The 25,161-nt window shown below is 36.4% G+C and overlaps 1 protein-coding gene across 1 annotated transcript in view; it reads left to right on the forward strand.

Moving 5' to 3' along the window:
• adamts17 (ADAM metallopeptidase with thrombospondin type 1 motif, 17) overlaps positions 1-25,161 on the forward strand; it is a 139,736-nt gene that overhangs the window by 88,146 nt on the left and 26,429 nt on the right. Inside the window, exons 15-18 of the mRNA XM_051901545.1 lie at positions 1,766-1,886; positions 12,336-12,416; positions 14,458-14,615; positions 19,915-20,074. Coding sequence (XP_051757505.1) covers positions 1,766-1,886; positions 12,336-12,416; positions 14,458-14,615; positions 19,915-20,074 — 520 coding nt within the window. The remainder of the gene's footprint in view (positions 1-1,765; positions 1,887-12,335; positions 12,417-14,457; positions 14,616-19,914; positions 20,075-25,161) is intronic.

The raw sequence follows: 25,161 nt of genomic DNA on the forward strand, positions 1-25,161 counted from the left end.
GATTTTACTGTGTGCACTATAACAAACATACACATGTGTGGTTACTGTAAGTGAGTGAAGGGATTCATCAGGCCTGAACATTGACTACATCCCTTCATGCTATAATATAAACAACGCTTGGCCTGAGCAGATTCAGGGTCAGATCCTGTCCTGGTTTGTGCTGACCACAATCCCAGAACTGCTGTTTTGGGGATAGTGCTCATATTCACGGTCTGAATGTAGCTCTTGTGTCAGAAACATCTAGAGGGAGTGAACGAATGATCAGCGCCAGGATCCTCTGGTGAAAATACGATTTCAGTGACCTTTTCCTATTTGTTTATTCGATTCTACTTCGTTCAGACTTTTAAGGGAGCCTATTAAGAACAAAATCACTAACAGAGATGACATGAATTTCATGAAAGCAGGACATTATTTACACACACACACACACACACACACACACACACACACACACACACACACACACAAAAAGATTCTTTCAGCGCATTTAATGTAATACCTTATTTTCTTATTGTTGTCAAAAGTTGTTTTTCTGGTGTATACTGATTTATAGTGTGTCTTAACCAGAAAAGATTCCAGTTTGTTCACACTAAAAATGGGGCGGACATGACGCATTCGATCATGAAGTACAACCAATCAGAACGGTTCTCACTGTTTGCACGCTATGTCATTCCTGAAGTGAAATGAAGAATGATTTCCTGTGAATCCAGATAATACAGCAGTTAAACCAGCGGTGATTGCCACAGAAAATTTACTAATGACATTTTCAGCAGGAAATTACTTTAGGTTTTTGAAATTATTCGTTAAAGATTGAAATGATATGTCGGTGCTTTTACTTTCAGGCATGGTTTTGTTGCGTTTGAAGATATCCAACCATTTGAGCTATTATATTTTTATGTGACTTGATGTTGTGCCAAAGAAATCAAAAGTATATTGTGGCTCAACACTGATGTGTTAACACTAGGCAACAACCAGCTTTGCTTGATATTTTAGCACAATGAATGGATTTACTGAATGGAGAAATCAATTGAGTGATATTTTGACCCTTTGTAAACTGTTTTCTTCCTTGTAGAGTTCAGTTTTTTAAAGAAGCTTCTTTTCATACAATGACACTTGATGTCAATCAAGCTCCAAAACGACATCATAAGTAGAGCATCTTTGATTCCAGATACTATTTATGCTATTTATTTTCTTAAAAAGGACCTTTTATGCCCTGTTACATCTTGATTTTATTTTTAGGGTCTACTAAAGTAAGTTTTCATGCTTGAATGTTCAAAACACTTATTTTTCACATATTTCACATTGCAGCTCCTCTCTTCCCAGTCTGTTAGTAATGCTCTGTTTAGTTCCTGTCTCTATGAAGCCCCTCCTTCTGAAAAGAGCAATGTGCTCTGATTGGTCGGCTGGACCAGTGTGTTGTGATTGGTCAACCACTTTGAGCGTGTTTCGGAAATGTCACGCCCTTTACCATAACCCTGAGTTTCAACACACTGCTAACACAGCTCAACCAGGCCTCGCCCCTTTTTTGCATATGCCTTGGATGGGAATTATTTAAATGAGGCATATTGTGATGTATATGTTCCCGGAAGAAAACTAAAGACTACAATGGAGGCGTTTAAGGGAGTTCAGAAATGATCTTTTTCATGCTTTCCTCTTAATAAGATAAAGACAAGAGGCCATTCATGAGTCAGTAATTTACATTTTTGTAACTCATGTATCATGAAATAGAAGTTGATTTTTTCTTCTTTCACTCTGCCTCCATCAGAAAATCGGCTGTGATGGCATCATCGGTTCATCTGCGAAAGAAGATCGATGCGGCGTCTGCAATGGTGATGGCAAATCCTGCAGGATCATTAAAGGAGACTTCAACCACTCCAAAGGGATGGGTGAGTCAGAGGAGAATCATAGAATCATTTATGTTCATCTGATGTTAAAAACAAACTTAAAGCAGCTCTCAGTCATCATCAGGCCTGCTGGTGCTCAACACAACGGGTCTTGTAGACTAAATTATACAAGAGGCTCAGCCTCTCTTGCCTCCTCTGACGGACCACCATTGCAGTTTCTGTGTAGTTGTCTTTAGTTTAGAGTAGTGAGTGTGGGCTTATTGACGTTAAAGGGTTAGTTCACCCAAAAATGAAAATTCTGTCATTAATTACTCACCCTCATGTCGTTCCAAACCTGTAAGACTTTCGTTCATCTTCGGAACACAAATTAAGATATTTTTGATGAAATCTGAAAGCTTTCCCTCAATAGACAGCTACGCAACTACCACTTTGACTCTTCAAAAAGTTCATAAAGAGAATGTAAAGCTAATTCATATGAATTGAGTGGTCTAGTCCAAATTTTTTGAAGAGACTTGATCACTTTATAAGATGAACAGAATTTGGGCTTTTATTCACGTATAAACACTGATCAGCAAACGTACACAGAAGCTCAACCGAACCTGCTTGAGAACAAGAAGCTCAAACGTGCTGCATAACACGAGAATGAACCTCATTGGTTCTTGCGGAAGCTCAAATGTGCTGCGTAACATGAGAATGAACCTCATTGGTTCTTGCAGAAACTCAAACGTGCTGCGTAACACGAGAATGAACCTCACTGGTTCTTGCAGAAGCTTAAATGTGCTGCGTAACACGAGAATGAACCTCATTGGTTCTTGCGGAAGCTCAAATGTGCTGCGTAACACGAGAATGAACCTCACTGGTTCTTGCTGAAGCTCAAACGTGCTGCATAACACGAGAATGAACCTCACTGGTTCTTGCAGAAGCTCAAACGTGCTGCGTAACATGAGAATGAACCTCATTGGTTCTTGCAGAAGCTCAAACGTGCTGCGTAACACGAGAATAAACCTCATTGGTTCTTGCACATAAAGCGAACATGCTTGAGCTTCTGTTTACCACAACTGATGTGTGAGTTGATTAATGTTTATATGTGAATAAAAGCCTAAATTAAATCTGTTCATCATATAAAGTGATTGAGTCTCTTCAGAAAATTTGAACTAAACTGCTCAATTCATATGGATTAGTTTTTACGATCACTTTATGAACTTTTTGAAGCATCAAAGTGGTAGTTGCGTAACTGAACTAAAAGATCTTTATTTGTTTTCCGAAGATGAATGAAAATTTTTCCGGGTTTAGAATGACATGAGAGTGAGTAATTAATGACAGAATTTTCATTTTTGGGCGAACTAACCCGTTAACAAAGAACCACAACGATTATTCTCTCCCATTGACCATGTTGGTTTTGTGTCTCTCAGCCACTCATAGCCTTTGTAAGAAGGTTTCTACGTGTGTGATGTCGAAACCCAGAGCTGTTCTCAAGTGTTTCTCATGTAAGATGCATGGTTTGATGTGTGTGTGTGTGTGTGTGTGTGTGTGTGCTCTATCAGATTGTTTTGATACAGACTATTCTATGGGATTAACACCCAACTGCTCTTGAATCATTATTTAAAACACACCTTTATATTATAAGAATTGATGTCCTGGTTAATTTCAATACAACATACAGTACTGTTCAAAAGTGATCAGTACGTTTTTTATTATATTTATGAAAGAAGATTCTTTTCAATGTTGTTAATTTTAACTAAAAATCTATTAAAAGTATATATATTTTTTAATTGAAATAAATCTTAAAGGGTTAGTTCACCCAAAAATGAAAATTCTGTCATTAATTACCCTTCAATCATCTTCAGAACACAAATTAAGATATTTTTGATGAAATCCTAGAGCTTTCTGACCTCCCTATGGACAGCAACATCATAACCAATTTCAAAGCCCAAAAAAGGTAGTAAAGACATTGTTAAAATAGTCAACATGACTACAGTGGTTCTACCTTAATGTTATGAAGCGACGAGAATACTTTTTGTGCACAAAAACAAAACAAAAATAATGACTCTTTCTCTTCCCTATCAGTCTCGTACGCTGATCACGTGTTTTGAATTAAAAACAGAATTTCCAAATTGTGGTGTTCCCAAACTAACAGTGTGTATAATTGTGTTGGCTTGTCAAGTCAACATATTCTCATATTGTTTTTTTTTACCTAACAGAGAATAACATTCAAAGTTTGTCAAGTCAAACTTCCCTTTTCTGTTTAATATGACATTTTTATTTAAATGACCTGCTCCAAGGTCTGTTTCTGTGAATGATTTGGCATTCCAAATGAGGTTAAAACTTTTTGTCATTCCAAATTCTTTTGCTCTCCCTCATCAGCTGAGTAAGGACTCTTGCTTGCTCATGGGTTATCTGTTATTCACTGGATTCAGTCCGGATGACTCCAAGGTCACCACGTGCCTCCCAAAACTGCTTTAATGCCAAATGTCCCAATGGTCTCCAGCTGTTCTAGCTTCAGGCCATCATCATCCTGTCCACTGCTGAATGTGGGAAAACGTATGTATGCCCAGCCCTACTGGGAACGAGTCAGGACAAAACTAAGGACTTTATACTTTGCCAGCAGAGCCAAATAAAGGCTCTGCTTTGTCTAAATCTGCTTGCACACAGTACAGTTCTTGCTGTCTGAGACAAATTTTAGGGACTAAATAAGAAGTCTTGTTATTTAGCATTCCCATCGTATTATGATCATGTCGAAATGAACTCAAGTTCACAGTGCACAAATTCCTTCTTTTCACAAAGGCTTTCTTGGCTTTGTGCATGTCAATGAGGATGTGACGTGGATTGATGGAGTAAAATGGCCCGTCAGTGCAGTCAGTCTTGACTAGAGTTTTAGCTAATGTGTGCATCGTAGACAGTTGATGTTGTACAGTCTGCTTTGACTAAAGATCACATGCAATCTGACAAGAAAAAAAAGGACAGAAAACGATCATACAGTTTCAGGCATTTCAGGAGACAAATTGACCAATTTCTTTCATTGGCAAGGGCCACATAAAAATGAATTCTAATTTCATTGTTTTGGTCTTTTAAATAAGTTTTTAAATGAATCTTTGGGGCTTCTGAAACCAGTTCTCACTGTTTAAAGGTGTGTTTTAGTGGATCTTCAGGAGCAGTCATTAGAGGATTTTACTCCTATAGAGAGATCTGACTCAGTCGTCTTCCACTTTCACATTTAACCACATGCTTAGCAGCCTTGCTATTGGAAATATGTTTCCCATCCATTTTTTCCATATGTACACTAATGTTCAAAATTTTGAGGGATGCATTCAACTGACCAAAAGTGACAGTAAAGACATTTATAATGTCACAAAACGGTTCTATTTCAAATAAATGCTGTTATTTTGAACTTTCTATTCATCAAAGAAAAAATGGAAAAAATTCTTGAAAAAAAATTCATGATTTCCACAAAAATGTTAAGCGGCACAACCGTTTTCAACACTGAAAATAATAAGAAATGTTGCTTTAATGATTTCTAAAGGATCATGTGACACTGAAGACAGGAGTAATGATCACAGGAATAAATAACACTTTAAATCATATATTTTATTTTTAAATGATTTGTAATTTGTAATAAAAATTTACAGTGTTTTGGCTTTTATTGTATTTTTGAGCAAATAAATACAGTCTTAATGAGCATAAGAGACTTTCAATGTTTATTAAGTTTATTTAAATAGAAATATATTTAATTTATTAAAAACTATTCAGATAGTGTAAGTTTGAGTTAGGAAACTGTCTCGATTGCATCATTCTTTATTGGAGTATGATGGTGACAGTGATTTAATTTAAAAATGAATTTGGCTGACTTTTGGCTTCTGAAGAATCACAAGTAATCATTTAACTTCAGAGGTCATGATAAGTCTTATTGAAACATTTACGTGTTACCACTAGACATTGATTTCTCTATGGAAAGAATGATTGCGATTGTTACTTATTGAATTGTTGTGCTTAATTGGCACAAATGTGTTTGAGTCTCTCTCAATGCCTCAGCTTGGTAAAATCTGAAAAGAAGCAGATGTTTAGTTTAACATTATAGTTAAAAATGAGGGGTTGATAAGATTTTTTATGTTTATGAAATTAGTCTCCTATGCTCACCAAGGCTGCATTTATTTGATCCAAAATACAGTAAAAACAGTAAATCAGTGTTATCAGTATCAATTGTTATCAATGTTGAAATCTGTCATGAGACTGCTCCGAGACCTGAAGGTTGACGATCCAAACGCAGAATTTATTGAAAGTACAGGTGCTGGTCATATAATTAGAATATCATCAAAAAGTTGATTTATTTCACTAACTCTATTCAAAAAGTGAAACTTATATATTATATTCATTCATTACACACAGACTGATATATTTCAAATGTTTATTTCTTTTAATTTTGATGATTATAACTGACAACTAAGGAAAATCCCAAATTAGAATATTACTTAAGACCAATACAAAGAAAGGATTTTTAGAAATCTTGGCCAACTGAAAAGTATGAACGTGAAAAGTATGAGCATGTACAGCACTCAATACTTAGTTGGGGCTCCTTTTGCCTGAATTACTGCAGCAATGCGGCGTGGCATGGAGTCGATCAGTCTGTGGCACTGCTCAGGTGTTATAAGAGCCCAGGTTGCTCTGATAGTGGCCTTCAGCTCTTCTGCATTGTTGGGTCTGGCATATCGCATCTTCCTCTTTACAATACCCCATAGATTTTCTTTAAGGTCAGGCGAGTTTGCTGGCCAATTAAGAACAGGGATACCATGATCCTTAAACCAGGTACTGGTAGCTTTGGCACTGTGTGCAGGTGCCAAGTCCTGTTGGAAAATGAAATCTGCATCTCCATAAAGTTGGTCAGCAGCAGGAAGCATGAAGTGCTCTAAAACTTCCTGGTATACGGCTGCGTTGACCTTGGACCTCAGAAAACACAGTGGACCAACACCAGCAGATGACATGGCACCCCAAACCATCACTGACTGTGGAAACTTTACACTGGACCTCAAGAAACGTGGATTGTGTGCCTCTCCTCTCTTCCTCCAGACTCTGGGACCCTGATTTCCAAAGGAAATGCAAAATTTACTTTCATCAGAGAACATAACTTTGGACCACTCAGCAGCAGTCCAGTCCTTTTTGTCTTTAGCCCAGGCGAGACGCTTCTGATGCTGTCTGTTGTTCAAGAGTGGCTTGACACAAGGAATGCGACAGCTGAAACCCATGTCTTGCATACGTCTGTGTGTAGTGGTTCTTGAAGCACTGACTCCAGCTGCAGTCCACTCTTTGTGAATCTCTCCCACATTTTTGAATGGGTATTGTTTCACAATCCTCTCCAGGGTGCGGTTATCCCTATTGCTTGTACACTTTTTTCTACCACATCTTTTCCTTCCCTTCGCCTCTCTATTAATGTGCTTGGACACAGAGCTCTGTGAACAGCCAGCTTCTTTTGCAATGACCTTTTGTGTCCTGCCCTCCTTGTGCAAGGTGTCAATGGTCGTCTTTTGGACAACTGTCAAGTCAGTAGTCTTCCCCATGATTGTGTAGCCTACAGAACTAGACTGAGAGACCATTTAAAGGCCTTTGGAGGTGTTTTGAGTTAATTAGCTGATTAGAGTGTGGCACCAGGTGTCTTCAATATTGAACCTTTTCACAATATTCTAATTTTCTGAGATACTGAATTTGGGATTTTCCTTAGTTGTCAGTTATAATCATCAAAATGAAAAGAAATAAACATTTGAAATATATCAGTCTGTGTGTAATGAATGAATATAATATACAAGTTTCACTTTTTGAATGGAATTAGTGAAATCAACTTTTTGATGATATTCTAATTATATGACCAGCACCTGTATAATCCACAATCGAAGCCTAAAAACAGGCAAAGGTCATACACAGGCAAAAATTTGTATGAATCCAGAAAAACAGCAACAGGGTCAAAACCAGGGAACAGATAATCAAAGGAGCTCTCAGAAATAAAGTAGTGACACATACAAGACTTCACAATGAATGACAGAATGAACCAGTCTCATATAGGCAGGGACTGACAAGGAAATGAGAACCAGCTGAGAACAATCAGGGATAATGAGACTGGGCAGTGAGTTCTGGGAAATGTAGTTCGTGAGGGAATGACCATAGTCTGGGGTGGAGTGCCCTCTGGTGGCTGTTAAAGGGCACTCCAGCTGATGACCATGACAAAAACAGTTGTGCTGCTTAATATTTTTGTGTAAACTGTGATAAGTTTTATTTTTTTTTCAGGATTATTTCAAGTATGTAAGAAAGTTAAAAAAAAAAAATCATTATTTGTTTGATATAGAATTCTGTTGTAGCAATATCAATTTAATGCATTCTTGCATTACAGTAATGTTTCCTGACAAATTTTACTCCGTCTTCCAGGAGAGGCCAATAAACGTTCGGCAGAAAAGCTTTCCTAAATCTATATTCTCAACTTTCATTGTTTGAGATGAATTACTTTCTATAGCAAAACCAAATATAAACTGAATCCTGAAATTCCAACAGTTATTTCAGATCCTCCAGATGTGGTGGCATGTGGATGAGTGTGTGTTTTTGATCTGGGTTTGGTGTGTTTTATGCTAATCTGGTGGTTTTGGGTATTTAAAAGGGGTGGTGGTCTTTTCTGTGTGAAGTGATAACCGCATGTTTGTGATCATGCCAGGAGGAATACGATGAGTTTAAGGTTATGTTCACACTGTCAGTTTTTGGGATTGACAACCGCATTTACTTACAGATGTCTCAAAATGTCCCATTCACACAGCAACTTAGCAGCGCCTCGAATACTGTCTGTATTAATGTGAACAGGGAGTCAAACCCGTAGTCTCTTATGAGTAACCATAATGTCTGTGACCAAAGTAATATCAAAGATAGCGACGTCCATAAAGCTGAAAAGTCTTATTACTTTTGACACGACAAGAGTCCAATCGAACCGCGAGTTCATCCGTCAAATCTTCATTAACCGACGGCAGCTTTTAAACTGACGGGAGCCGCTCTGACCGGTGGAGAACAATGACTGATATAAAACCTTCAGATAACACACAGCTCACACATTAAAACCCACAACACACTGTAGACACACGTTTGTGAAGCTCAGAGCGGCTCTCTCGCACTGTATGATGCAACAGACAACTAGTTGTCCAGTCCGGTTCCGTTCACACAGCCAGTGGTGGATGAAGTACTTGACTAAAAATACAGATACGATACCCTAATAAAATAATACTCCAGTAAAAGTGTTAAAGCATTAGTTCACTTCAGAATTACAATTGTCATCCAAGATGTTTATGTTTTTCTTTCTTCAGTCGAAAAGAAAATAAAGTTTTTGAGGAAAACATTTCAAGATTTTTCTCCATATAGTGAACTTCAACAATTACCAATGGGTTGAAGGTCCAAATTGCAGTTTTAATGCAGCTTCAAAGGACTCTACTCGATCCCAGATGAGGAATAAGGGTCTTGCCTAGCGAACCAATCGGTCATTTTCGAAAAAAAAATTACAAATATATATACTTTTTAACCACAAATGCTCATATGGCACTGCTCTGCGATGCACCTCGCATTACGTAATCACGTTGGAAAGGTCACATGTGACTTAGGTGGAAGTACCGATCCAGTGTCTACAAAGCGAATGTGCAAAGACTAAGCCAAATGCCCTTTACAAAAAAGATAAAACAAAGATGTCTGACGATTTTGAAGTTGGAGGAGAAAATGAGATGGAGTTTTTCACTCTACCGCGATACTTCCACCTACGTCACGCGTGACCTTTCCAACGTGATTACGTAATGGGTAGGGGTATAACGATACACTCATGTCACAGTCACAACATTTTAAAAAGAACGCTATGCAAACATACTAGTTTTATATCATTTATATCATGGAGTAGTGTTGTCAAAAGTACCGGTACTTCGGTACCAAGTCGGTACTGAAATTTTGAAAATGTGACGATACCAGCATTTCTGTAGTACCGAGTATCCGGGTATATTCGGTACTCACTGATAGGGCTGTGCCAGTATTTTACATGAATATGACACGAGTGAAGCACAAAGCTTTGTTTACAGAAGAAATAGGCTAATAGGTTAGCAATTAAATGTGACATCGCTGCCATGGAAAATTTTGGTTCGTGCCGAATGAGAGAGGTACGTCATACATTTAAGCTTTGTCGGCTTTGTGTTCTGTTTTGCGAATCACGATCTGGTCACCTGATTAGCAGAGAATTTAACAACATTAGTTATTCCACTGAACATGGAATCTCTGTTTCTTTTCCCAAATCTTCATTCACGCAGGGGTTTATAAACGTTTCTTCCTTTGGTTCGCTTTTAATTAGGTCTATTATATTCGCATTCTTTACTGTGGTAAAGTAGAAAAAACACCGTAAGACAGAAACCTTTTTGCTTGCACGTCAATTTCTATTTAACACAGTTTGTGCTTGTTATTAGACTTTATAAGGCGCATCAAGTTTATTTGTATAGCGCGTTTCACACACCAGTGATTTTTAGTTTCGCTTTCTCTGGCAGCGCAAAATCAAACATAGCCTGAATGTCTGAAGATAAAACTAGCTCTTCAGATCTTATACAACAAGTGTCAGTTGCTTGTAACATCAGGAGATAACATGAAGATATTATTAAAGAGAAATGGTCTCTTTCCTGCTCATGTCCCACATCCCTCTCAAAGAGCAGAGCGGCTATATGACGCATCTTTGTGTGGAAATAAAAAAACGAATGTTTTTTAGAATAATACTTCACTTTCTTATTAGGTTACCATTATTTACTGATATTTATTTCATAGTTTTACCGGCTGTAGTGTGTTGTTTCACTGACGGAATAGCTAAAATAAACATGCACGTCTGTTTCGAAAAGGATATTTGAGCATTTGTTTAGGCCTATTTATTTTTTTATATTTCAAAATTTATTTCATTGAGGTATATATACACACACAAACATACACACACACACGCTCCAAATATTTATATGTATGATTACCATCATATTTAATATGTTTTTAAAAATAGGCTAGTTAAATAATATAGTAAAATAGTTCCAACAGATTTTCCTGTGGTACCGAAATTGGTACTGAGAACCGTAAATTTTTACTGGTATTGGTACCGACTACTGGAATTTTGGTACCGTGACAGGACTATCATGGAGACTCGCTCTGACTGGATCATTTGAATCAATGAGTTGTTGACTCAAGAACAGATCCAATCAGATCAGTCCAATTCAAGAATGATTCATTCTGTGCGATTTGCCAACCGATTCATTAAAAAGAATCAGCTCGTTCACGAATCGGACACCGCTATCACATCTGCACACAGCGCAGTTTTTCCGAGAATGTGGTTGTGAGTCCTGAAAATTTACGGGTGTGAGACCGGAACGCGGTTGTCACTCCTGTAAATAACTGAATTGTGTGTGAACATAACCGTTGTAAGGACTCAACCGTATTCTGCAGTTGTGTGAACGTGGCCTAAAACAGGTGCAAAGTGTGGGGCAGTAAATGAAAACAAAACTTTACAGTAATCATTTCAGACTGTCATCCATACTGCAGGTCAAATCCTCCCAGTCAGGGTCAAATTAATCTCACTCTGTTTCACGAAGCCCCCTGTGACTGTGAGGCCTTGGCGTCAAAGGCCTCTTCTTTAAATGAGCTGAACTGATGGCAATTACTCGTATACACACGAGCATCAGCCATTTGTGTGCCGTTATCTTGTCTCTTTCAGGGTCCTTTCCTTCTGCTCAGTGTAGTGATGTATCTAAGGATGTGGTTTAGCATCAATTTCTGAATGTGGCCACAGGGTGTGTGTATAAATAGTACAGCAGATTTGTTTTATCATTACTGCCCAGACACTTTGTGTCACACTGGTGTTTGAAAGGGGAATTGTGTGTGTGTACGTCAGAGGAAAATGCCCTGGTTCCAATCAGAGTTGACCAAAGCATCTGACACACCACGTATGTGTATATATATATAGAGAGAGAGAGAGAGAGAGAGAGAGTTACATAAACTAAAGCCATAAAAATTAAACTTAAAATAATAATGTTACTAAAAATTTTTTTTTAACTTATTTTATTTCATCTATTTATCTTGATTAAATTAACTTAATCAGTATTAGAACTTAAAAACACTTATTATTTAAAATAAATAATTATGTAAAATAAAATTTTAATTAAATAACTAATTATGCTTTATGTTCACATAACAAAAATGACTCACCATTTGACTGAGATGATTTACGATCAAGTCTTATCTTAATCATTGTGAATGGTCTGCTCTCATTGGCCAGGAAAATACACTATTTGTAGTGACATACACATGCGCTATATGCACACACATGACTTGGTTCACACTCATATTTGCGTACGTTTATAGAAATATGCACCTGTGCCTGCCCACCTGTGCACCAGTGTGAAATCTCGCTCGCTCGTTTCATTTCCACTCTTCTTTCTCTTGTTTCTCCCCTTATTTCTTTCTCTCCCAAAGGTTACATTGAGGCAGCTGTCATTCCGGTGGGAGCTCGACGAATCAAAGTTGTGGAAGACAAGCCATCCCATAGCTTTCTGGGTAATTACTCAACCTGTTGCCATAACAACTGGTCTTCCAAATGGCCACACAATAGATCTCAGTGAGACTGGACCAGCTCGATAATGGCTGTAGATAGGAACTACGCCAGGTGTTGTCTCTTATGCTTCGTTATGACAAATGACGCTTCTCTGCTGACAATCTGCTTGTCACATTAGGATGAAACTCACAGTAAGGACGTGTAACACGGATTTGCTTTATGCCACTCTAAACCGGCAATATTTTTTTTAGCCATGAAATATTCACTTTTGTGAGTGAGTGTCAGAAAACATTTCTGGGTCATTTTTCATCCAAAAAAAGAAAAATATTTTTTTTCAATGTGACATTAGTTTCATGAGAATTAAGCACATTTATACTCCAAATTCTGATTACATTTACTACATTTTATATAATGAAATTGTAATATATATGTATATTGATATATATTTCACTTTGCACTTTCTTATTATTTCTGCAATACTGCAATACTGTTGCAGATTTTTATAGCATAAAATATAAATGAATAGTTTTAATATAAGATAATTATTAATTTTGATTTTTTTCCCACATTACAGTAATAAGAATTACATTTTTGTAAATGTCATATCTTTTAACAGGCTTTAATTTTTTTCTTTCTTTCTTTTTATTTTGGGGTGAAATATGCCAGACATATTCTTAACTTTCGTGAGATTCACCCTTGTATTTAGAGAAACCCTCTTGAGAGAATGTTATAAATCTCGTGAAACTTAATTAAGACTTTATTTGTCCAGCTGGCCCACAATTGATGAGCATATTCATTGTAATTTAATTTATTTTAATGAGTCAGGGGTTTTTGAAAAGATGCCTTCAACTTTCAAAATTAATGTGTCTGGTCGTCCAACTTCACAGACATAATGCTGACAGATTATAATAATGCTTCTCTCTTCATATTCTCAAATAAACATCCCTTCTCCCAAAGGTCAGGATGACTGCCTTGGTTGACGTTATTAAAAATGCCCACAGTCTCAGATCATATAGACTAAGTTTCATAACATTATGAAGTTTAGACTAAAGATGCCACATTTTGGCCAAATGTTTAAGCAGCATTGTATGCTTATATTTTGTTCTATAATGCCTTTCACCTAACGTTGAACTGACAGGATTCATTCTGTAATTCATCTGCAGGGAGACGTAAACATTTGTTTAGTTTGGGTCTGGTTTGCCATCTTTTGTAAGAGAACAGAAGAATATATATACATATTTTTGAATTCCAGCCAGAAAGCTTGAAGTGACATGAAAGTGAACCCCTCCCATTGAGCTCAACGCAGATGCTCTCCAAAATAAACCAGGTTATGCTTTCATTGCAGCAGACTGTGGGCAATCTGCTTCGAAACAATAATGTAGTCGTATATGTGTATAAAAATAGGATGAATGTGAGGTAATGATAGAAGAATTATATGCAATAGCTTAAATATTCATTTATTAAACATAATAAATATTAATTTCCAACATACTTTGGGTTCATTTTAAGCAAGGAATATAGTCATTTTTAATCAGTAGTTGAGTTAAATAAAAATACCTAGCAGGTTGGGTCAAACATTTAACCCATTCGCTGGGTTAAAACAACCAAATGGCTGGGTTTGTCCATTTTCAACCCAACTTGGGTTGTCTTTAACTCAGCATTTTTTTAGAGTGTATGTTTTAAACAAAAATCCAATATTACATTAACTTTAACCTAAATTAAATATTGAATATCAGCTAAATATTGTTTTTACGTCAAATTAAAATGTAATGCATGTGACTGTACATCAATAATGTTTTTAATACCTTGTATGCAATATAAGCATCATACAGTGTGTTAATACTAAAATGAATATGGTACATGCATTTTAAGAATATTGTCCTTTTTGAAATTAGCTACTCACCAGATCAAAATCAATGAAGTTTGCATGACAATATGTACAAAATGATTGTGTTATATTTGATAAATGAATGACAGAGTTTTGATGGAATGATGCTTGTGTAATGTGAATTAGATAAATGTGTTCCTGTTTGACTGGTGCAGCTCTGAAGGACTCCAGCAAGAGATCCATAAACAATGACTGGAAAATCGAGCTGCCAGGGGAGTTTGAGCTTGCTGGCACCACAGTTCGCTATGTGAGGAGAGGACTGTGGGAAAAGATGTCTGCCAAGGGACCCACTAAGACTCCACTCCATCTCATGGTAAAAACATTAGGACCTAACATCCACCTTTCTCTTTCTTAGCTCTTTATCATCTTTCACACGTTTCGTGATGCAGTGTGCTTTTAAACCGAGTGTAAAACGCTATTCACTACACATTTTATTTCCGTAATCACATGATCGTTGAGAAACACTGTAGGACGGGACATGGTTTTATCAGGAAATTGATTGAATCATAATCATTGAATGCAAAATCTGTTTACTCACCCCTATGTTCACTTATGAAAAAGAAGTGCACTTAAATGTATTTAATGTGCACTTGTAGTGTACTTTAGATCTTAAATTCTTAAATTCTGTAGTGTACTTTAAATCTAAAATCTTTAAAAAAAAATAAATGCAGATAATACATTAATGAAATATAAGGCCACTTAAGTGTACACTTACTTTAGGGTTACTTGACACTTCCATGACTATGTTTAAGACACTTTGTAATAATGTCAAATTAAACATTTTATTTTAAGTACATTTTAAATCATTGTTTTAATTATAGAAGCAATTATGAAACTACATATAAATATGTACTTAATTCCTACTTAAGCGGGTCAAAAAAGCACTTTATGGTTCACTTTTGTATTTCATTGCATCATGTTCCAAACTTGTATGTTGTTTTTTTCATGGAACACAAATGGAGAAATTTGAAGAATATCCATGAGAAGTGAATTATGAATTTGATCTATTTCTGGTATATTATTTTGTGATTTCAGAAGACTTGGTCATAGAAACCTCTTTTAAGAATTTTTAATGTTTTTTTTTTTTTTTTTTGAGTGTCACAGATGGTCACTATGATCTCTGTATGGAAAGAACTGCTTCATCAAAAATTTCCCTTTTTGTGTTCCATGGAAAAATAACAGCATTTGGGTTTGAAACGACATGAGGGTGAGTAAATAATGACAGAAATTTTCATTTATTGGGTGAATTGTCACTTTAAGAAATTAAATGGGGGCAATTTTGATTTCATGCTGACTGTAACTGCCATGTTTTTCATGCTTCTAGTTGATTTAAAATATAATTATAGCATATTTTGTCTTCATCATGAACCGCTTCAGGATTGGCACAACATGCGATTTTATATTTGGAAAACATGGCAGCCTGCTAATCCAAAGCAAATACATAAATTGAATGGAAAACATATCACGTAGTTTGTTTTGAAAGCAATAATGCAGATGTTTTTGGGACGGAGCCATTGCTAAACCTGAAGTCTTCACCCACATTGATGTCTAGAGCTGCTTTTCCACCCATGTGTCTGCACAGACATCCACTGCAATGATTTCATCATGATGCCATGTGGCGTTAGAGGCCATTCACAATGCAAATACAGAAAACAGAGAAGTCTTGGGACACACATTTCTACAAAAGTTGAACTACGTCTGTTTCAGTTTTACACATTTCTCCAAACCAAGGTCCATATATATATATATATATATATATAATATTTAATTATTTTAAATATATTTTATATATATTTAATGAAAACCTTTTTTGAATAAAATCAAGAAAAAATAATCTGTTTAGGAAAATGTATTAACCATTTTTAGAGACCTTAATTTAGAGAAATATGTCAAATCTGTTGAGAAAAACATTAACTCTGCAACAACTTAAAGACGTCCATCTAGCATGAGTACATACTGTAGATTAACAATTATTATAGATTAGCATATTACTGCTCACTATTGAATGAAACTCAGTCCTCTAATCCTCTAATTCAAGCACGTTGTTTCAGTTAATATCTTCTCAAAGCTCTTTATGATGAAGTGAATAGACCTGTAATCTCCATTCCCTCACAGTCACCAAGAGTTTAAAGCAAAAAGGTTTGTTTAGTCTGGAGAGCCAGAAGGTGTCTTAAGAGAGATCTCTAATTAGTATAATTAAGCAGTGAATCAAGCTTTAGAAGATGCTTTCCTCTCAGACGTCCTCTGGCGCACAGATGCTCCACTTCAATCGGTCAGTGTTTTCAGACCCGTTTAGAATATTTGAGCTAAATTTCTAATGTGCCTCTGGTCAGCTTTGGAGCTTCTGATCAAGGCTTTTTGTCTGACCTTGAATAACTAAATAGATGCAAAATACTCCAAATTAGGTGAGAAAAATCTGTAGTGTGCACAGGGCCGGATAAACCATATGAGCATTTGGGCACACACATCTTGCCGTGAGTGTGAATATTCACTTACAGACCTCACCATGACGTTTCAGTGGCATGTGGTGCTATGTAATTAAAACATAATTTCTTTCTATTAAATGTTTAATGCTGTGATTTGAAGTAGAATATCACCAAACCTGTCAAGGTCATATTTACTCAAAAATCGAAAGAATGAAATAAGGATTTATATATTTTGCATAAGGAAAATAAAGCCTTTTTGACCATTTTTTTTAATCAAGTCATTCTTGTTGTTAAAATGTGAAATAATTAATATTGTAAAGTCTTTAGGATGTGCTGGAGGAGATTTTAAAGTGTGCTTGTCTCTTGCATTGTCAATACAAGATCTTGTATTGAAAAAGCAAGAGGAGAGCTCTCTATAAAGTCTCCTTCAGCACATCCCAAAGACTTCACAGTGACTTTCAATGAATTTAAGGTCTGGACTCAAGAGGTGCCAATTCATGTGTGAAAATGATTCTTCATGCTCCCTCACAGCCATTCTTTCACAATTTGAGCCTGATGAATCTTGACATTGTCATCCTGGAATATGGTCATGATGTGTCTTCTTACATGATTGTTTAAGAAATGAAAAGCTACACACTCCATCAATTAGGGTTAGAAGAACTGTTGCCAAACATTTAACATGCTAGAAACATAATAATCATTAATGATCCAGTCAAAATAATGAAAAGGATCATGAAAATAATGTCATGGTGGAAAAATGTAATGGCCCAAAAAATATGCTTCATTTTCTATATTTGTGATTGCGGGGTGAAATTTTCATGAGCTCTACTCGCTGTATATTTTGTATATCTGCCATTGGTGGGTGTTTTGAATGTATTTCTACCTGTTTGGATGTGTTCTTTTGTGAATAGTTTCATTCATGTCATTAGCCACTGGCTGATAGGAAGACGGCTCTTTTTGAGGGTCTGTTAACCTCCACTGTCTGCACAGTAAGTGAGGAAAATGGCTGTCATGAGATGGATCTTGTGATAAAGTAAAGGGCGTGCTGGAGGCCAGAGTCTCGTCCTGTTCCTGGAAACGATTATGGGAATGAATGGAAGTGATCACTCTTTCCTCACGGCATTTTGGTAGCCACTCGAAATCAGACCTTGCACTTGTTCACAGGCCTCTGGAGATGTACTATATGACCAAGCACATGTAGACACCTAATGCTTTTAATTAACAGCAGTTGTTCTTCCAGTTCATCCTGAAGTTGGTCTGTGGGATTCAGGGGCATGTTGCATAAACTGTGTCAAGACTGTGTCTTAATAACTAGTCAGACCAACTAGCAGTTAACCAAGGGATAATCAGTCTTACTTTTCAGATTCAAATTAGACCAGTCTACCTTTTTATATAGCTGACTTTAACAAGTTATGACCCGTCTTGAAGAAAACATTTAGGTGACTAACTTGTAAGACTAGTACAAGCAGTTTATTCAACCGGCCACAGGTCTGAGCTAAAATGTTTGTATCTGTATGGACTTCACTTAAGCACAAGAAAAAAAAAAAAATGAAAATAAAAATAAAATCTTTGATTAACTTTTTAATACAAATTTCTGTTCTTTTGTGAATAAATTGTCAAACTATGTTATCTTAAGAAAGTTAGAAATAATAAAATGTAGTGTTTGTAACCGTAGAAATTTTATAACTTGTCTCTGAAGCAACGTTTTTTTTTTTTTGGCTGACCTATGCCTCATATATATATATATATATATATATATATATATATATATATATATATATATATATTTAAAATACAACACAAATTCCGGAAATGTTGGGACGTTTATTAAATTTGAATAAAATGACAACTAAAAGACTTTCAAATCACATGAGCCAATATTTTATTCACAATAGAACAAAGATAACATAACAAATGTTTAAACTGAGAAATTTTACATTTTTATGCACAAAATGAGCGCATTTCAAATTTGATGCCTGCTACAGGTCTCAAAATAGTTGGGACGGGGGCATGTTTACCATGGTGTAGCATCCCCTCTTCTTTTCAAAACAGTTTGAAGACGTCTGGGCATCGAGGTTATGAGTTTCTGGAGTTTTGGTGTTGGAATTTGGTCCCATTCTTGCCTGATATAGGTTTCCAGCTGCTGAAGAGTTCGTGGTTGTCTTTCGTTTAATGATGCGCCAAATGTTCTCTATAGGTGAAAGATCTGGACTGCAGGCAGGCCAATTCAGCACCCGGACTCTTCTACGATGAAGCCATGCTGTTGTAATAGCTGCAGTATGTGGTTTTGCATTGTCCTGCTGAAATACACAAGGCCTTCCCTGAAATAAACGTCTAGAGGGGAGCATATGTTGCTCTAAAACCTTTATATATCTTTCAGCATTCATAGTGCCTTCCAAAACATGCAAGCTGCCCATACCGTGTGGTATGGGCAGTACTTATGCACCCCCATACCATCAGAGATGCTGGCTTTTGAACTGAATGCTGATAACATGCTGGAAGGTCTCCCGGAGGACACGGTGTCTGTGATTTCCAACAAGAATGTCAAATTTGGACTTGTCTCAACATAGAACACTTTTCCACTTTGAAACAGTTCGAAGACCACGGGCATCCAATAAAGGTCTTCGGCCTTGTCCCTTACGCACAGAGATTTCTCCAGTTTCTCTGAATCTTTTGACCTGTAGCAGGCCTCAAATTTGAAATGAGCTCATTTAGTGGATAAAAGTGTAAAATTTCTCAGTTTAAACATTTGTTATGATGTTCTATTGTGAATAAAATATTGGCTTATGTGATTTGAAAGTCTTTAAGTTTTCTTATTTTATTCAAATTGTCCCAACATTTCCGGAATTCAGGTTATTCCTGTGATCAAAGCTGAATTTTCAGCATCATTACTCCAGACTTCAGTGTCACATGATCCTTTAGAAATCAATCTATCATCATCATTTGCTGCTTAATATTTTTGTGGAAACCATCAAACATTTTGTTTTTCGTTTTGTTTGTGCTTCAATGAAAAGAAAGTTCAAAAAGTTCAACAGCATTTTATTTGAAATAGAAACCTTTTGTAACATTATAAATGTCACTTTTGATCAATTTAATGCATCCTTGCTGATTAAAAGTGTTTTCTTGGACAAACCAGAACGTAAACAGAGACTAGCCTGAATGCTCTCCATCTCATTTTTTTCCCAGGTTCTCCTGTTCCACGATCAAACGTACGGGATCCACTATGAGTACACAGTTGCCCTGAACCAGTCGCAGGAGAACAGCAGCGATTCGGTAAAGGAGCCAGAGCACATGTACCTGTGGACTCACAGCAGCTGGAAGGACTGCAACGTACACTGCGGAGGAGGTCAGTGCCGGCCATTACCCACAATCCCTCTGGGGGCTTCATTTCTTATTACTCTTTGCTGTTATGCTCGTGAGCATTAGAAGCTGATCAGGAAAGCGTCCAATTCTCTTAAAGGTTTCATTAAATTTCATTTCAGCCTTGACCGTTGTAGCTGTAAGGTATGCCTGCTGCCCAGCTGTGTTTCTGTGATGCCGTGTGACTGTTATGGTCAGCACAGCTGTGTGATTATATCTAGCAGGTTAAAGCCCCAAAAATAATAATTACTGTTATGAAAAGAGAATGAGGGAGATCTCAGACAAATTATATAAGTGCTAATTGACTCGCAAAGGAATGAAACTTGCAGAAAGAGTCATTGTAGAGAAGTCGTCAGTGGAAGTGGTGGAAGTGTTATTCACTTGAGACTAAACATGTCTTTTGGACGCGTAAAATAACCCGACACTGAAGCTTGTCTCATTTTCTAAGCCTGTCTGAGCGTGACAGTTTTGCTGGTTATATTCATGAAATTGATAGCAGAAGAACATTTATCTGCAACAGACTGGCATGCAGTCTCACCTAAAATAGCTCCCATTTTAACATTGTTCTGCTTGTTTCTTTTATGTGGTTATTACTTCCTAAGGGCTGAGCGAGTCTTGTCATTGTCTGCGAGAAGTGTTGCATCAGCATGTATATTTGCGCACAAGATAATCTGTTTCTAAAGCAATTGCTATGTGCTATTGCTACTAAATAATGTGATGCTTTGGGTTTTTAAGGGCATTTCGTTCTCTGTGATGAATAGAACAGCTCTATGTTTTCAACACAAGCTGCAAATCAGATTCTGGCCTGAAAAAGCTGACTAGAGATTTGCTGTGCCTGTTTTTGGAAGCTTCTAGACACATTTATGAAATATCGGTTGCTTTGTGGTTAACATCGTTCCTTCAAGCCAGTTATGAACTGAAAAATATAACGGTGTTTAATGATACCAGAACTTGTCTGTCATTCATTAGTAGCTGTGTTTGCTGAATTAGGATCTGTCCGTCTATTTTAAAACAATTTTTCCAGCAGTTAGAGTCAAATAGGTAAAGGTTTAATTTCTTTCATGCTTATTAATGATGAAAATCTCTCCGTCTAATAAACTACCATTCAAAAGTTTGGGTCAGTAAGATTTTTTAAAAGAAATGAATACTTTTATCCAACAAAGATGCATTAAATCGATCAAAAGTGGCAGACATTTATAATATTACAAAAGATTTCTATTTTAAATAAATGCTGTTCTTTTGACCTGTTCTCGGCTAACTGTTTATTGATAAATCCTGAAAAGCAAAATGTATCACGGTTTCCACAAAAAATGTTAAGCAGCACAACTGTTTTAAACATTGATAATAATAAGATATATTTCTTGAGCAGCAAATCAGCATATTAGAATGATTTCTGAAGGATCATGTGGAATAAATTTACTTTTTAAAGTATGTTCACATAGAAAAGTTATTTTAAATTTAAATAATTATACTTCATAATATTACAGTATTTTTGATCAAATAAAAGCAGCCTTGGTGAGCATAAAAGACTTTTTTTCATAAACCTTAAAAAACCTTACAGAACCCCAAACTTTTGAACATACAGTTTTATAGTGTATGTGAAGGACTGTCACACTGCAGGACTGAATAAATGAACATGGACGTACTTTCACATAAACATTACAAGTTTCATGAATAGTAAGAGGTAAAACTCTCTACTTAGCTTATAACTAGATGCCGCCTTTACTTGCTGTTGGGGTCCTGATTAGCAAAGTTTTCAAGGATCCCCAAGAGATTTCTCAATTGGAAAGGGGTCATTCCCCAGCACTCGCTAATTGGTGACCAAACAGTGCATAATGTATATATATTTATAGGGCAATAAGTAAATAAATAGCCAGTGATTTTTAAGCCTGAGATATTAATATTGAAATTGTATTTCTACCCACATTCAGGCAGAAAATCAACTCTTCAACACTGTCAAAAGTGTTCAGTGAGTGTTTCTTTCAGAGGAGGCCAGTTTATAGACACTAAGGACACTGTACTGTACTGGGGTAAAAGTGTGTTGCCCTGGAAACCATTGTTAAGGGGCTGTATATAGGAATGAGACCAGAAGAGTGTCATGCCCATTCAAACTAATGAGCCCTCCTGATTTTTAGAGGGAAAGTGCTTCTCTAGTTCTGTTCCAGGGCCCTGAACCGGTTCAAGGAACCAAAACAAAAGACAGAAAGTAATGAAATTTTAACAGGAACATGAACAAAAACAAAAATGAAATCAAATTTAATCGTTAATAATGTGAAATTGACACATCCGACGTGAGTGAAATGCCTGTGCTCAGCTGTCAAATCATCATTGCTCTGGCATTGGCCGAGGATATATCACCATCTGTTAAAGTGTATTATATTTAAGTGAAATTGAATGGCAGGTAATATCCAGCATGGTGTGTTTTGAAACCAGCCAAAATTGCAAGTTAGCGTAGAACCGCTATTATTCAGGAATATATATATATATATATATATATATATAATATATATTATATATATATATATATATATATATTTTTTTTTTTTTTTTTTTAAATGATTAAACACCATGTTGTTAAATTTGATATTGTGGCTTTATGTATAGCCAGAGACTTGCATGTGTCATAATATTATTAACATTTTACCAAAATCAAGGTCAAATAGACTTTTTTTCACCAGCAAATGACAGAGATTTGTGTTTTTATCAGTCATTAGTAGTGTTGTCAAAAGTACCAACTTCAATTTTTTTTTTTTTTTTAAATGTGACGATACCAGCATTTCCCCCTAGCATTTTGAGTGCTGTTGTGTGGATTTTTAAACACTTCTGATTGGCCATTTTGTTCACGTGCTCAACAGATATGTCTGTGATTGGCTACAATGATCAACACTTCAAAAATATGTTGTAAATAGACATCTTTGACGCTCTTCACCGAGTGCTTACATAGATACACACGGGAGCGTTTGAAAGCAGGCGTCTATCAGCGGATCCCTAATATATCCTCTGATAGACGCCTGCTTTCAAATGCTCCCATGTGTATCTGTGTAAGCGCTTGGTGAAGAGCGTCACAGACATATCTGTTGAGCACGTGAACACAATGGCTAATCAGAGGTGTTTAAGAATCTGCTCAACAGTGCTCGAAATGCTAGGGGGAAATGCTGGTATCGTCACATTTTTAAAAATTTCAGTACCGACTTGGTACCGAAGTCTGTACTTTTGACAACACTTGTCATTAGAAAGAGGCAGTGAGTGCATCTCGTTATGTTTTCATGTACTTACAGGTTTCAAAGTTTATTGTAGCTATGTGGGCATTCAGTTTTTCCTGTCATTTACATTTGGCCAAAAACTTGTGTTATAAAAGATGAGGTGTTACGCACAGGCTGTATTTGCTATGACTGGACAGTAAATGACGGACTAAGATTTCTCTGCTCCTCAAATACATAAAACATTAGCTTTTACAAACATCATGTTTTTGAGTAAAGAAAACATTGTACCAATTTACCCTTGCAATGCAAAGAAGCATACAGCGTTTCCAAAATGTGTGCAACACTTCATTCACGATTGGTTTTGCCGACAGTTTGAGGAGTTGCAAGGTTTAGTCTCAAGCTCTAGTATAAAGCTATTTAGTATAAAGTTCTTTTCAAACTCTGGTATAAAGTATAGTCAAAAAATAAATAAATAGAAATAAAGTGCCCCTATTATGCTATTTTAAAGGTTCCTAGTTTTGTTTAGTAGGTCTCCTACAAGAGGTTTACGTGCATCAGAGGTCAAAAACACTTTCATTTTCTCATAATATACATTGCACATCACCACATTTTTCAATGATTCTCAAATGACTCGTCCGATGATTCAGTCTCTCTAAACCACTCCTTTTCTGCTCTGATTAGTCAGACGGCCCAGTCTGTTGTGATTGGTCTACCGCTTACAGTGCGTGTTGGAAACAAAACGCCCATTACCATAACTGAACTTCAGATCTGGAGGCTTCCTAAAGCTCAGCGATTGTACACACTGTAAAGACAGTAATGATGGTGCCGGTTTTGCCATATAAATCTGAGAGTGAGTTCGATGATGAAATATTAGAAGAAATAGTTATTTAACCCGAACCTCCATCGCAAGAATGATTTGAGCAGGACGTTTCTCAGTGATTCGCTTCTCAGTTTGATGTACAATATGAGATAGTGAAACTGTAATTCCTCACCATCAGCATTAACAAGTGTATGTCCATCAACAAACCGATATGTATATTTCTAATTTATTGCGATGCACATGCGGGAACTGTATTGTTAACAGTATCATTAACAGCGCATACGTTAGCCGAGCACTAACGTGAATGACTAATGTAACATTAAAGTTATTTAACCTTTTTTTTCAGGATTATTTGATGAAAAGAAAGTTCAAAAGAACAGCATTTATTTGAAATAGAAATATTTTGCAACAACAATGTCTTTTCTGTTACTTTTGATCAATTGAATGCATTCTTCCTTAATAAAAATATGAATTAAAACATTTTATTGACTCCAAACTTTGAATGGTAGTGTATATATTTTTGTAGTCAACATTCCACTCAACTCCATCTTTCAGTAGAGTTTGGTTTTAGCCTGTTGCTAAGCTTACATCAATCATGATTCTATAATAAGAATAAAAATGGTTAGTTTGTAATTAGATTTGTAATTATCAGCATTTTTCATTGTCAAAAAAACTTTCCACAGTGACATATTTTTTTGCAGTGAGCTCATTGCAGTGCATTATGGGATTGACTTATCCATGAGTGATACATGATATGTGATGCTGCCTTACAACAGGAACAGGCTTTACATCTGGGATGCCCATATGATGCCTAAAATGCTGACTAGGTAGGCAGCGCACTTTTTGGAACAGAGCTCGTCTCTCTTTCTCTTAGGCTGCCCTTCACCGCTCGCTGCTCTGAGGAATTAATCTCTGTCTCCGACTGCTTGTGGTTTTTCTTGGCAAACGTAGAACAACACAAAATTAATGACATGGCTAATGCTACAGTCTGGCATGCCGCCACCCTCTGAAGCAACAACAACATTAAGAATTTACAGCAAATGAAAGGTC

This window comes from Ctenopharyngodon idella, chromosome 7, assembly GCF_019924925.1.
Source record: "Ctenopharyngodon idella isolate HZGC_01 chromosome 7, HZGC01, whole genome shotgun sequence".
NCBI classification, from domain to species: domain Eukaryota; kingdom Metazoa; phylum Chordata; class Actinopteri; order Cypriniformes; family Xenocyprididae; genus Ctenopharyngodon; species Ctenopharyngodon idella.